This window comes from Musca domestica, unplaced genomic scaffold (assembly GCF_030504385.1).
Source record: "Musca domestica strain aabys unplaced genomic scaffold, Musca_domestica.polishedcontigs.V.1.1 2, whole genome shotgun sequence".
NCBI classification, from domain to species: Eukaryota; Metazoa; Arthropoda; class Insecta; order Diptera; family Muscidae; genus Musca; species Musca domestica.
This window is the reverse complement of record NW_026712249.1, coordinates 47,251,384-47,266,440: the sequence shown is the minus strand read 5'-3', so window position 1 is coordinate 47,266,440 and position 15,057 is coordinate 47,251,384. Positions and strand designations below refer to the sequence as shown.

The 15,057-nt window shown below is 35.1% G+C and overlaps 1 protein-coding gene across 1 annotated transcript in view; it reads left to right on the top strand.

Annotated features, from left to right (window-relative positions):
* LOC101895664 (probable G-protein coupled receptor B0563.6) overlaps positions 1 to 13,080 on the top strand; it is a 49,753-nt gene extending 36,673 nt beyond the window's left edge. Inside the window, exons 3-9 of the mRNA XM_020036851.2 lie at positions 8,835 to 8,984; positions 9,285 to 9,378; positions 9,440 to 9,593; positions 9,650 to 9,827; positions 9,896 to 9,990; positions 12,577 to 12,729; positions 12,819 to 13,080. Coding sequence (XP_019892410.1) covers positions 8,835 to 8,984; positions 9,285 to 9,378; positions 9,440 to 9,593; positions 9,650 to 9,827; positions 9,896 to 9,990; positions 12,577 to 12,729; positions 12,819 to 12,932 — 938 coding nt within the window. The 3' untranslated portion in view covers positions 12,933 to 13,080. The remainder of the gene's footprint in view (positions 1 to 8,834; positions 8,985 to 9,284; positions 9,379 to 9,439; positions 9,594 to 9,649; positions 9,828 to 9,895; positions 9,991 to 12,576; positions 12,730 to 12,818) is intronic.
* The last annotated feature ends 1,977 nt before the right edge of the window (positions 13,081 to 15,057 follow it).

Below are 15,057 nucleotides of genomic sequence, written 5' to 3'. Positions count from 1 at the left end.
AAATGTAGCCGTCATATTAGAGTCTAAACGACGATGTGGACCTGCATAGGCAACTTTTGTCATAAGCTATTACAATATTCAAGTGCGAAACTTGAAAAAAATCGGTGAATAATGTCGCCAAAAATATCAATATAGGGAGGTACTATTATATGGGGGCTATACCAAATCGTGGACCTGCACAGACAATTTTCCGTCTAAAGTGATAGTATTCATTACTCACTTCTAATACCAAATTTGAAACAATTCCGGTGAATAATGTCGCTAATATCATCAAAGTACCGAATATCGGGAGGTACCGTTATATGGGGGCTATACCATAACATAGCCCATTTTCAATACCAAAAGTCCTGCAGACATAGTATTTGAGTAACCCCCATGCTATGGGGGTTTATTAGGAATGCACCCGAACGAATTTTTATAAAATATTTTTACCCTGCAACACCATATGTTGGGGGTGTTATAAGTTTGATTGGGCCAAAAATTATGTAACACCTCGAAATATTGGTTTTCCACATAGGAAAGTATATATGGATCTTCCTATCTCGCCGAACTGAGTCGATCTAGCTATGTATGTCCGTCCGTCTGTCCATGTTAATTTGTATCACTCTGCAGGTATCAATTTTGGGCCGATTCTCACGAAGTTGAAAATGGAGGTAGGGTTATGGCCAAAATAAACCCTTGCGAAATATTTAGGGATTAAAATGGGCCAAAACCTGAAAAATTTTCACAAGCCTTTCAATATTGGTTGTCATCGGGTAATATTTAGTGGGTGAAATAGACCATAACATTTGTGTTAAATAAAAGTCAAATGTTCCATTAAACCGCGAATATTTTGAATCCCGATGAAATCACAAATAGACGAAAATGTCAATTCTGACCGTTACGTAGATGCCGATAATAAATATATCGGATATGGAAATGGATCAACAACAAAAAAATTTCCTGATTTTGCAGCCGTTATAAATATCTCAAATATAAAATAATAATAAATATCGAAATCTCCCATGAAGTTAGAGTTTTGGACAGTGAGTAGAATGGACCACTACTTTTGTGTTAAGAGAATACCAACATTTCCTTTCTACCGAAACACTGAAAATAACTTACAGCCGATATCCATAATACGGCCAACTTTTGCCTTTTTTTTGCTGATTTCGTTGACGAATATAGTCAAATATCGTAGACAAACAAATCATATAGATGAGTCTTAATATGGAGGTACGGAGGGGCTTCTTGCATTTGGAGATAATCACAAAATCTTATGGGTTCAAATGAACCAAAAACAGAAAATTTTTCCTGATGACATAATTGAAACCAATCGACACGATATTTTGCATGAGAAGAGAATTAAGAACAGGGAAGAATTCTAGCATTTTTGATGACCATTGAATTATATTTAGCTGTAAAATAGACCACTACAACTAACAGCACGATGGAGTGGGTAAATATAGGGGTAATATCTGGGCAGTGCTCTATGTCATAATTTCAAAAGCGAAATCTTCTAAAATGGATTTGGACATAAGGGGACTTCTACCAAATTGTAGTGTTGTAGGGTATTACATGATCGCCCCGCACGACAATAGCCTTTGCTTACTTGTTTCTTTTGCTTATAAGTCAAGATCTGCTGAACTAATTTTCGCAATTCCCAGCAATTCGGAATGGTCTCTTGCCAGAAAAGGATGAAATGTAAAAAAAGGCTTAAACTTTCGTCATATTTTTTATCGCATGATATTTTGTCAATTTGACTTACAATTTTGGATTGTACATTTTCTAAACTTTTTCTACACCCCGCAACAGGTCACAATTATCGTCCGATCCTCACAAATTTTTTCATAGGAGTAGGGTTAGGGTCAGAATTAAAGCCTTTTGTTTTTGAAGATGTACTTTTAGATGGAACGAAAAAAAAAACGGTAAAATTTCTTAATTTTGCTGTTGCTATGCAGATAGCAATTGAAAAAAAAAACACTCGACACGGAATTTTTCATGAGAAGAGAGTTAAAGACAGGGAAGAGGTGTAGCGTAAAATTCTGTCTGTCTGTCTGTCTTTCTATTGTAATCACGAAAAAGTGAAAATGGAAGATAGGAAGTTAAAATGTTTTAAAGGCAGTCTTTTGTCTGCAGGCAGTTCAAGCTCGAAGATGGACCATGTCTGTCAGCGAAATCGTACAGATTCATATATATATTCGATATTCGGTATTTTGATTTTTAATGGAATTTTTTGAAATTCTACACAAGGAGTTCTTTGTGAGTACTTTACCCTGTGAATATGAGTTGTCTATATAGGTCCACGATATCATATATAATTTGTCAATGGAATTTTCTGAAAATCCACAGCAGGAGTTCCTTCTTAGTACTTTACCCCCTGGAAGAGAATTGTCTATATATGTGCATGATATGATATATCTCCATATAAAGGTACCTCCCGACATTCGGTACTTTTTTGCAGGTAAAGCTTTTCATCTAAGTGGTATTTTTCGACGGATTTTTTCAACATTTTCAAGATCCTTCAAAATGGTGCAGGTTTATTTTCATTTTCCCGTAATTCATATTATTCCCTTCATGTCTGTTAATCGATACCAAAATGCTCTTTGCAAATTATATCCCTAAGCGCTTGAAAGTACGATGTTCTCTGTCACAAAAGACATCATGCCAGAGTGATACAAGTATTCAATATATACAAATTTTAATATCCAAAATTTCTATTTTTGTATAAATTTCTAAAAACTTTCCATTTTTAAATGGTAACCATTGATTGCCACAATGGATCACTACGCCCACCACCATTTCTCTTAGTTATACATTTAATTGGTTATTTTAACATATTTCTAGGCAAACAACCAAAAAAGAACAAACTTACCCAACAACTCCTATGAACTGTTTAAATAAATCATCAACTTTAGGCATTCAACCATAATCACTGGCTTTAAGTACTGTTTTAATGGCACCTTTTAAATCATAGAATTCCAGCAGCAGCAACAACATCAACAATGAAATGTCAACAGCAACACAGGCTTATATCTTGCGGCAGAAGCAACAAATACCTAGCGTACGCAATAATATTAAGCCACTCCATTGAACTTCTGGTTGGTAATAGCATAGAACATTACGAAATATATATATATAACACACAAAATTAGATGTCATTATGCCAAACATTGAGGAAGTGGAAATTGTCAGAAGAGCCGAAAAAAAAAACAACCAGGATACAAGGTTCATCAGCATTGGTACATTCGAATACCAGCAAATGAAATCAACATATTTTTCAGTATTGTTTGTTTGTTTGCTTGTAATATGCAAAATAATTCTCTTTCCTTCCTGTTATGCTATTTGAATAGCAGTGTATTTTATTGTTTTGATAGTGTTAGACATTTGGAGTACTGGCCTATATTGCCTTTGAAATTAATGAAAATAATTAATTAGTTCAGTAGAACAAAAGTGATTCCAACTATTTAGTTGTAAACTCCAAGCTTTCCCGGCGAAAATATTTAAATTTGTTATGAATATTTGTATAACTCGAATTATATGTAATGAGAAAAGACCCAGTTTTTCTAACCAACAATATGACCTTATTATTTTCAGAATAAACAAGTAAGCAAAGGCTATAGCCGTGCGGACACCTTTGGCTAAATATATTGCGGAAAACAATAGTCATAGCCCTTCTGAGCCTAACCCTACCCTTATGGCAGTTTTCGTGAGGATCGGACTATAATTGCAATCTGTATATAATAATTTCAACCTGTGTTGGAAGATGACAAAATGTTACAAAAAATACACTTCAATGTTAAGTCAAATTGAAAAAATAGCACGCTATAAAAAAATGTCACAAAATACTACAAACTCATATTAATATCAATATTGGTGTCTTTTTATGCGATTTTTTTAGATTTTATTCTTTTATGCCAATTGGGCAGTCTGAATTGACAAAATTTGTCAAAATCGGTCCAGCCATTCTTGAAATATAAGCATTCTAGATAAAATCTCCTTCCTTTGTATATATACATTGTATATATTTCGCTATTTATATCCGATATGTTTAATATCGGCATCGAAGTAACGGCCAGGATTGACCTGTTCGTCTATTTGTAATTTCGCCGGGATTAAAAATATTCGCGATTTAATGGAAAATTTGACTTTTATTTAACACAAATGTTATGGTCTATTTCACCCACTAAATATTATCCCATGACCATCAAAATTGGAAGGCTTCTGCACCAAATTGGAAGGCTAGCCCCGTGCTAACTTCCGCGTCGATTGGTCTATAATTGCGACCTGTAGAGCAACTGCAAATCAGAAATTTTTTTTTTTTTTTTTTTTTTGTTTTTGGTCCATTTCAACCCCTAAATATAATGCGATCATCTCCAAAAGAAGTAGGGTTCTATTCTGACCCTAACCCCACCTACATTTCAATTTCGTGAGAATCGGGCCATAATTGCGACCTGTAGAGTGATTACAATTTAACATGGACAGACGGATGGACATAAATAGTTAGGTCGACTCAGCTCGGCGAGATAGGAAGATCCATATATACTTTCCTATGTGGGAAACCAATATTTCGAGGTGTTACATAATTTTTGGCCCAATCAAACTTATAATACCCCCAACACATAGTGTTGTAGGGTATAGGACATTCTAGAAATTTTCTAGATTTTTCTCACTTTTAAATTCTTAAAAAAATATTTATATTATGGAGAAATCCTTAAAAATTAAAAAAAAGGTTCCAGGATAATTTGAAAAAAACTTCCTAGAATTCCAACTTGAATTTTTTTTTTGAAAATTATTTTAATACTTTCGAGAGAAATACGTAAAACTTAAAAAAAAGTTTTTGGTCCAGATTACCCTCCACCATTTAGAAATATTTTAGAAATTTTCAAAAAAAAAAAAAAAATAAATAAATAAATAAATAAAAACTGTTAGTAATTCTGTTAAAATCTTAAAAATATCGAATATAGACATTTTATTGGTATCTATACGAAGACATGGACTTGCATGTTATAAGCCATTACAACATTCAAATACGAAACTTGAAAAAACGGTGAATACTTTAGCTTAGATCATCAAAATACCGAATATAGGGAGGTACCGTTATATCGATGCTATACGAATACCTGGGCCTGTATAGACAATTTTCTGTCACAAGCTGAAGTACCTATTAGGAAGTAAAAATACGAAATTGCAAACAATTTCGGAGAATATTGTACCTAAAATCGTCAAAACCTAAATAGACAATTTTCTGCATTAGACTGCAGTACCCATTAAGAATTATAAATACGAAATTTAAAACAACAACAACTATGTCTCTACTACGTCAACGGATACCGCTTTATGTTGTCTATACGATATCGTGCACCTATATAGACTTTTCCTCAAGTATGGATGTATAAAGAATTACATAGACATTTTAGTTAAACTCATCAAAATACCGAATATGAGGAGGTACCGTTATATGGGGATATACGATATCGTGGACCTATATAATCTTCCCGGTGGTAAAATACTCAGAAGAAAGGAGTATAATATTTTGGAATTGCCCTATTTACAACAATTCTGACGAATTTTCCCTTACCCTTACCCTTATTTTTCACTTTTGGTTTGCTGGGTTGCTCCTATCTCGATTGTTATTGAAAACTTATACCAAAAAAACATTCCATTATAAACAAAAACATATACGGCATTCAAAAACACTCCCATTTATGAAAATAGAAATACAATTTACGAAATATTTTCGCTTCAGGTGCCGCAAAAATATAAACAGCCATTGTTATTTTGTTATCGAACCAGCCAATCAAGTGTCTTGCGAACTAAAGCCTTATACATTATATTCAATTCACTGGAATTGTGAAACGTTTAGCAGAAATTCTATAGAATTTAATATTAAATAGTGAAAGGGAAATGGCAAAAAAGAGTATATTCTGCGAATAAAATATTACAATTATTTTCCATACATAACCATTATGTGATTTTCACCACAACATGCTGAGAATTTAAAATGCGTGTTTTAAATACAAGAACAAACAGATTTTAATATCGACATTTCATAATGCACACCTAAATAATATTAAAAAAAATCAAATGAAGAAATACAAAACTTTTTCACAGGTTACAAATATTTTTTTGGAAAATATTTTGTTTTTGTCTTGAGACATACGGAGACTATTAAGTCTCACGGCCCCATCAAGTTTTCCTATCTTATATTTATAAATCTTATCATTTTATGTTACGGCTGAACCGGTTTTCCTGAAATTTTTACAGAACATTCAGAAATTACTTTGGTACATATAGGATACACATTTTAATGAAATTCGAAAGGACGTTGTACTTTCCACATGTCTCATTTTTAGAAACGCGGTCGATCGTTTAAATTGTGGTATGGTCCTTAAACTAGATAGGGATTAAATTAGATAGGGATTACAGTTTTTAAATCAAAGAACAGTTATAAATCTACGGATACATTATTATTATTTGTTAATGATATCTGGGAAAATGGATTAACTGAAGTAGCTCACAATTTAAAATCCAGGTAGTTAGTCTATAATTTATAAACTGACTGAAAATTGCCTTTCAATACCGTCTTGGATATTCCATGTCGGGGTTATGTTGTGCATTACTCAATGGTTCACATTGACATTTCAAAACAAATTTAGATTTGAAATGGTAACCTTTGGTGCGAATTATGACCTTCAAACGACCAATGAAACTGTCACGCACTGCACGAATGTTGTTCTGATTTGGCCCATTCCCGGCGAAGCGCTTTCTTGAGGTGATCGACACTTTGGTATTTTAAGTGTAAACCTTACTTTCCAAAATACTCCAGACACAATAGTCCAACGGATTGGTATCCGGAGATTTTGGTGGCCATTGTGCGCTGAAAATGAAGCGAGGAATCTCATTATTCTATTATCTATTATATTCGGCATTTCGGCTGTTATGGCGGCCCACACCATCACCATGGCCGGCGTTTGAGTTCTGGTGGCCAACCGAGGGTGCTAATTTTCAGCTGACCTCTTTGGACAACGAATGTTTTCTCATCGGAAAAAACCAAATTCGGCAGTTCACCACTTTCGGCCAAGCGAAGCAACTTTTTAGCTCTTTTGAGTCAATTTTCTTTCTGTTGTGGTGTAAGTTCTTCCACTTTTTAGATTTTCCATGTCTTTGCCCTGAGCTCATTTTTCAATATTTGCCGAATGGAATATTGCGATATGTTCAGCTCAGGAGCCATTTTTCGGCCACTGCGACGCGGGTTTCGATGAAGTCGCTTCTTTCCTTTCGAACCATTTCTGCTGATGTTGCTGTTTTCTTCCGTCCACTTCCTTGACGTCAGGTTACGATAGCAGTATCACGGTAACGAGCGATGGTACGAGATACACAAGATTTATTCATATTTAAATGCTGGAGTGCTCTAACCATAGCCACTTGTAGTTTTTCAGCCAAATATAAAGAACTCACACTATCACGCTTGAACTCCATAACGAATAACTTTTTTTCTGGGAAATTCTCACCAAAGTGCTTTTGTACGCTTGTAAACAATATAATGAGCAGTCACTGGAATAATTTTAACAGCTGTCGGATGAGTGGCTTAAAAATGACAGCAGTCTGAAGTTGGTTGCAGTTTTTTGATTCGTAATATGCATTCGACAACAATGATATTTGCTACCAGATATCAGATACAGCCCAGAAATACCTCTGTCAGGTTTTATGGAGATCGAATACGATTTGGATATAGCTCGCACATATATCTTCAACCGATTTCGGGTTAATTGTGCACCAAATGGCCAATATAAATCCAAATGACCTGAATTTTGGCACATCCAACCGAATTCAGTCTAGAAGCAAGTACATCAAATTTGGTGAAAATCGGTTCAGATATAGCCATAGCTCCAATATATATGTTTCATCCGATTAGGTTTTTAAGTCCCTCACATTCGTAATTTGCATTCGACAACAATGATATTTGCTACCAGATATCTTATGGAGCCCATTGCCAAATTTTATCGAGATCGGCTTAGGTTTGGATATAGCTCCCATATATATCCTTAATCCGATATCTGCTTTATTGTGCAAATAATGGAGTTAATTTCGGGACGTACGTTTCCATTTTGAGCTATCTGCCTTCGATATATATTTTTTTAATATAATCCTTCTCCAAGGGATATCAAGCACTCTATAGCAAACTATAACTGTTCTAAAGCCAAATGTTATTTGGTGGTATGATCTACTTGAAATAAATTCTTTTTTTACGGTAGCTTCATTAAATATGCATTGTGGTGTAGGGTATCATATTGTCGGCCCAACCCGACTTTGAAAAGATGAAATACAAAATTATTCCCCAGTTCTTTTCAAACTTTGCTCATTGCAATGCTTGTACTAGCATTAAATCCAAGTTAAATTTCGGATATGTAGATTCAATCTTTAAGGAACGTCCTCCAAAAAGGTGTAATATGCTAAGGGATATATCTGCCGGAAAATACGCTGAAACTTCATTCCTTATTTTGTGTAGGCGTACTTCTATTTGTCAAATGTCGGTCCAATTTCAAAATAATTCATATTTTTGAAAAACCCTGTACGTTTCATACTCATTCCATATTTGGAGTATTCGCCATCAATTTTATTACCTATAATCAATTTTAATTTGATACTCTCAAATGTGTAATATTTTATAAAAGAAACTCTCATCTGATTTACTCTTCTTCATTATCCGAGACAAACATATATTATTTTGTCCCAAAAGTATTAAACATATATCCCAAAAAGTTTTTTTTTATTAACAAAGACACAAACCTACCTCAATACCGAACTGTATTACAGTTTATAATATACTACTTTGTTTTCTTTCTTTTCAGCCTATTCCACAGCCGCATTGCTAGCCATTGTCTTTGCTATTCCCTTTGGCATACGAATGTTGGTGCACAAGGACAGAGGGCAATGGGAAGAATTTGGGCCGGCCTTTTATACAGCTCATTTGGAATTGTTCCTAGGCAATGGGTGTTTGGGTAATGTTACAGAAATTTTTATAACAATTTTGATATTAACAAAGTCAATCCAAGACAACAACTAACCATAGCAATGAAACTGTGCTTAGCTTAGACATAATCCCATAAGGCATTTGTACTTAATAACAAATAGAGGGAAATGGGAAGAGTATACCATCAAACTCTTCCCAAAATTGAAATAAAAAATAAAAGAATTGAATTCTGTAAATGAAAAAAATTAAAGCAATCGAAAACAATGCCCCCATTTGCTTGTTGGTTGTTGACTTGGAAAATAATTTTATTATTTTCATTCCATTGCAGGTGTGGGAGTTATGATGCTCTTGGTTTTGACAATAGAACGTTACGTTTCAGTGTGCCATCCCAGTTTTACAAGACCAGTAATGGGACCTCCCGGGTAAATATCAAACAAATTTGATACCATCAATCTCAAAATCTAACCTAATTTCCCCCCTTAGAGTTATAGTATTCCTAACCACTCTGATTACCTTTATCATATATCTTCCGAGTGTTTTCCGTGGGGAACTTATCAAGTGTGTGCTGCAGACCGATGGTCGTTATGTATACTTTCGAAGAGATAATAATGCCTTTATGACAACAATTTTTTATAATGTAAGAATTTGCATTCTGGATGGATATTTATCATAATAAGTTTCATTGTTTCTTAGGTCTACAAGGTAATGTTGGAAGTGATATTTAAGCTAATACCCACTGTCCTCATCGCCGGCCTAAATTTACGCATTATGATGGTTTATCGTCAGACTTGTGAGAAACGACGTAAGATGACGTCGTCACGTGCCTCATACATAAAAGATGCTGAAGAGAAACGTTTGTTTTTATTGCTGGGTGAGTTAGTAGATGTGGTGAGAGGCGGGAATTTAGTTACACATCTGCTATTTTTTTTAATATTTCAGGAAGCACGTCTATTTTGTTTTTGGTTTGTGTATCACCCATGGCCATTTTACATATGACAATTGCATCAGATGTTCTGCCGAGTTTTTCATTTCAGGTAAGTCGTAATCGTACGGGAAATTTCGAGGTTATATTTTACCTTTATAAAAAGGAGGAATTTCCAGGAAAATACTGGAAAATAAAAGTGCATGTGGATGATATATTTTTATATATTTCAACCATATGGCTACAGAGAATATTTATCATATGATACGGCCAAAACGTGCCTAATCGAAATAATCGTAACGTATTTTTGGACTAAATCCGTTTCAAGACATTTAGATTAGATCCATCCGTATGTCTCTCTGCCTGGTTGGTGCGCACGATAACTTTTGAAGAGAGTATCTGATTTCGACCAAACTTAGTGCATCACAATATTATTATCAAACTTAGATTGAATTCGCAGATGGGTAATATCTATCCACACCTTCTTCAAGAAAGGTCAACATTATATAGAACATTAGAAAACCATCCAACTTTGTGAAAACCTTGAAAATTCTAATATTTTTTTTTTTTATTTTTTATCAGTCCACTCTATCTTCCATACGAAGGGTCATATTTTTCTAATAATTATAACTCCTATAAAATATTAAATAAGAGCCCAATTGTCCTCAAATTTCTACTAACACAAGATCTGATAAGAAGACCACTCCCTCTGGTACCTACCCACAACAAGTCAAAATTTGGAATAACCATGAAGCTCATACAATAATCATCCCATCACTTTCAAGCACGGCAAATCCCAATATTTCTACGACAACAATATTTGGTGAGAAAATGGGATATATGTAGTCCTTCTCTTTCTGGTACGTCTTAAAAAAAGAGTCACAATTTTCAATATTTATATCTCTCATAACTTGCGTTACAAGTCGGAGATTCTTTTCAAACTTGACATATCTAAATATTTCTCTAAGGCAGAGGTCTGATGTGAAATTGGAATATATCGGCATTCTCCTTCTCGTACCTCCCCCACAAAGGGTTAATATTTTGATTAACAATTATTAGCATAAAATTTGAAATAAATGTTCGATTTTTTAAATTTGCACATCCCAATAATGCAGTATGGATATGGAATAATTCGACACAACATTTCTGAGACATCACGTACATTTCAATATTTTCCAAAAAATATCGTATACAGGGTGTGATAAAAATAAACTGCAAAAAAGTCAAAATAATAATTTTTACATTTTTCTTTTAAATTTTATTGAATGAAAGCAAAAAATGTCGAAAACAAAATCAAATTTTAGAATAAGTTTAGATTTGTTCGAATTGGTCACCTTTGGCACGAATTAGGGTGCGATGGTGCTGAGTCCTCCTGGAATGTCCAAGGTCTGCGGCGAAAATATTTGCGTACCCAAGGCTGTAGTAAACAAAGAATATTTTCGCGATAACATTCGGCATTTATTCTGATGCCACGATCGATTAATACGAGCGGAAAACGACCATCTGCTGTTATGGCGGCCCACATCATCAGCATGGCCGGCGCTTGAGTTCTGGTGACCAACCGAAGGTGCACATTTTCAGCTGACCTCTTTGGCAAGTAAACACGATCATTTTGTTGTTTCACATTCGGCCAAGCGAAGCAACTCTTTAGCTCTTTTGAGTCTATTTTCTTTCTGCTGCGGTGTAAGTTCTTGCACTTTTTGGAATTTCAGTGGCTTTACGCCGAACTCATTTTTCAATATTTGCCGAATGGAATATTGCGATATGTTAAGCTCACGAGCCATTTGTCGGCTACTACGACACGGGTTTCGGTGAAGTCGCCTCTTTACTTTTCGAACCATTTCTGCTGATGTTACTGTTTTCTTCCCTTCCGTCCACTTCCTTAACGTCGGACTACGCTACCAGTATCACATTTATTATTCACATTTAAATGCTGGACGGCCCTAACGATAGCCACATGTGGCTTTCAAGCCTAATATAAAGAAATCACAATATCACGCTGAGGGTATACATCGGTTGGCAAAACCGATTGATACTTTCCTACTTCTTTTCATTTGAGATTGTTCTATTCTTCCATGCATTTTTATATCCTATAAGGGGAAAATGTCATTTCTTACCTATATTAAATAACTCTCTTTCGGGATGAGTTATTGAAGACATCATCAGAAATGTTCAATGCCATTTCAGTGGCTAGGCAAGTCCCAATTTTGGAAAACTCCATTTTTCCGTTCATCATTGGAAATAATGTGAAAGAAGTCGAATTATTGTTCGACTATGTGAACCTATGCCAATGTTTGACTTTTCCTAACCCAGATTTGTCTTTGTACAAAAAGATGCTAAATTTTTATTGCAACGAATCTTTACATTTTCATTTCGAGGATTTACTTACCCTTACTACTTACACTTGCTTATTTTCTACGTCCCTATTGAATATGAATGTTTATTACCAACTACTAACACACATGTACATACGATTTGTATGCTGCGCCATGACTGTAACACGTTTTCATTTCCGTTGTCCTAACATGTTTTTTTTTTTCTCTACTTACCGGAATGACGGAAAATAACAAAACTCAGCTTTTTCTATTTCCAATCGTTTTCAATTAAAACAAAAACCATTTTACCATACCTCCATAGAGTTGTTCTATTTATAGATGCATGTGTTTTATTTCTTTACTTCTTTATGTACCCTTAACAGGTGTTCCGAGCATTGGCCAATCTAATGGAGTTAACCAATTATTCGATCACATTCTATATATATTGTCTATTCAGTGAGGACTTTCGCAATACATTGATAAGGACCATAAAATGGCCGTGGATAAGAACACAACTGTGTCATCAAGTCGATGAGGTGGGTAGAGAGAGAGGGAGAGTCCTGTGGCAAAAGTATCTTAGATGCCTAACATTTGTTATTGTTTTTGTTTTGTGTAATTGAAACAGGTATCTGCCAAGCAAACGCCTCTAAATAACTTCGATAAATTAACTTTGCGAAATCATCACATAACCACAACATCGGGAGTGTGTACGGGAATCGGTCGTTCCAGTAGCATTTGATGCAAAGTTCCCATTATACTATGATAGCTTGTAAGATTTAATTAATTTAATTTGTTTTTTCTTTCTTAATGGTAAGTTCCAAAAATGTAATGCAAAAAATACTTTAAATTACTGAAGAAAATGTGTACACTTTAAGGGTTGGTAAGAGTTTAGTGCGTGGACAAATAGCTTGGGTATCGAATTTTGTATAGTATTGAAAATTGATAGGAGACAGGATTTTTAAGCAATCAATTGCTCCTATTTATGGCTACTTTGTAATTTCCGTGAGTTTCAAGAAATTTGACAAGTTCTAATTTTTTTTCACTTCCAAAAATAATTTCACCTCCAAAAATGTAATGAGCCTTTGCATTATCAAGAAGTTGTAAAATAATGCATTATGCCTTTAAAAGTTACAAGGCAAAGTTGCTGTTTTTACCCATTATCAAGAAGTAAGTAGTCGAGACACATTGTGTTCAGGTCTACAAACCCAACTTGGAGAAAAAACAAGTCAAAAAGCAGCTAAGTCCGGCCTGGCCGAAATTTTAAAACCCTCAACTATTTTGAAAAATCTTGGAAAATTAAAAAAAAACGAGGAAAATACCACTTAAATGAAAATAGTTATATGGGGGCTATACGAAGACGTGGACCTACAGGGTGAGATAAAAAACTGCAACAAAACCAAACACCATAATTTTTACATGTTTTTTTTAAATTTTATTGAATGGAAGCAAAAAATGTCGGAAATAGCATCAATTTTTAGAATAAGTTTACATTTGTCGACTTGGTCATCTGTGGCACGAATTATGGTATTCAAACGGCCAAAACGGTCACACGCTGCCCGAATGTGGTATTTTGGCCCATTCCCGGCGAAGCACTTGCTTGAGGTGATGAACCCTTTGGTATTTTTGAGTGCCAAACTTGCTTTCCAAAATACTCCAGACACCAAAGTCCAACGGATTGGTACCCGGAGATTTTGGTGGTCATTATGCTCTGGAAATGAAGCGAGAATCCTCATTTTGTAACCATTCTTGGGTGGCGTGCTGAGTGCGATGGTGCTGAATTATGTTGGAATATCCAAGGTCTGCGGCCAAAATGTTTGCTTGCCCAAGGCTTTAATACATTCTCCAGAATATTTTCGCGATAATATTCGGCATTTATTCTGATGCCACGGTCGGTTAATATGGGCGAAGAACCACCATTGGCTGTTAAGGCGGCCCACATAATAACCATTGCCGGCGCTTGACTTTTGGTGGCCAACCGAAGTTGCACATTTTCAGCTGACCTCTTTGGCAAGTAAACACGGTCATTTTGCTTGCTTACAAACTGCTGGACAACGAATGTTTTCTCATCGAGAAAACCAAATCCGGAAGTTTACCACTTTCGGCCAAGTGAAGCAACTCTTTAGCTCTTTTGAGTTTATTTTCTTTCTTTTGGGGTATATGTTCTTGCACGTTTTGGAATTTCAATGGCTTCACCCCGAGCTCATTTTTCAATAGGTGCTGAATGGAATATACCGATGTGTTCAGCTCACGAGCCATTTTTCGGCCACTGCGACGCGGATTAGTGATCAAGTCGCTACTTTACTTTTCGAACCATTTCTGTTGATGTTGCTGTTTTCTTCCGTCCAGTTCCTTGTCGTCGAGTTACGCTACCCGTTTCACGGTAACGAGCGATGGTACGAGACCCAAAAGATTTATTCACATTTAAATATTGGAGTGCTCTGACGATAGCCACTTGTGGTTTTCCAGTCAAATGTAGGGAAATCATACTATCACGCTTGAATTGCATCACGAATAACTTTTTTGCTGAAAAAATCTCATCAAAATGCTTTTGTACGCTTGTATACAATATAATGAGCTGTCACTGGAATAATTTTAATAGTTGACGGACGAATGGCTTAGAAATGACAGCAGTCTTAAGTTGGTGGCAGTTTTTTCACCTCATCCTGTACATAGACGCGGACTAAATTACTCAGAAGGAGCGCCTTGAAAAATGTGGCTACAAGCATAAAAATACCGAACAAATTACCTCTCATATTACATTCAGTTTTTAAAATACCGAGTACCTTCTCAAAAATTCAAAAAAGAAAATGTCTTATTTCATAACCAAGTAACTACTTACCATGCTACAGAGTGTGTATATCCGG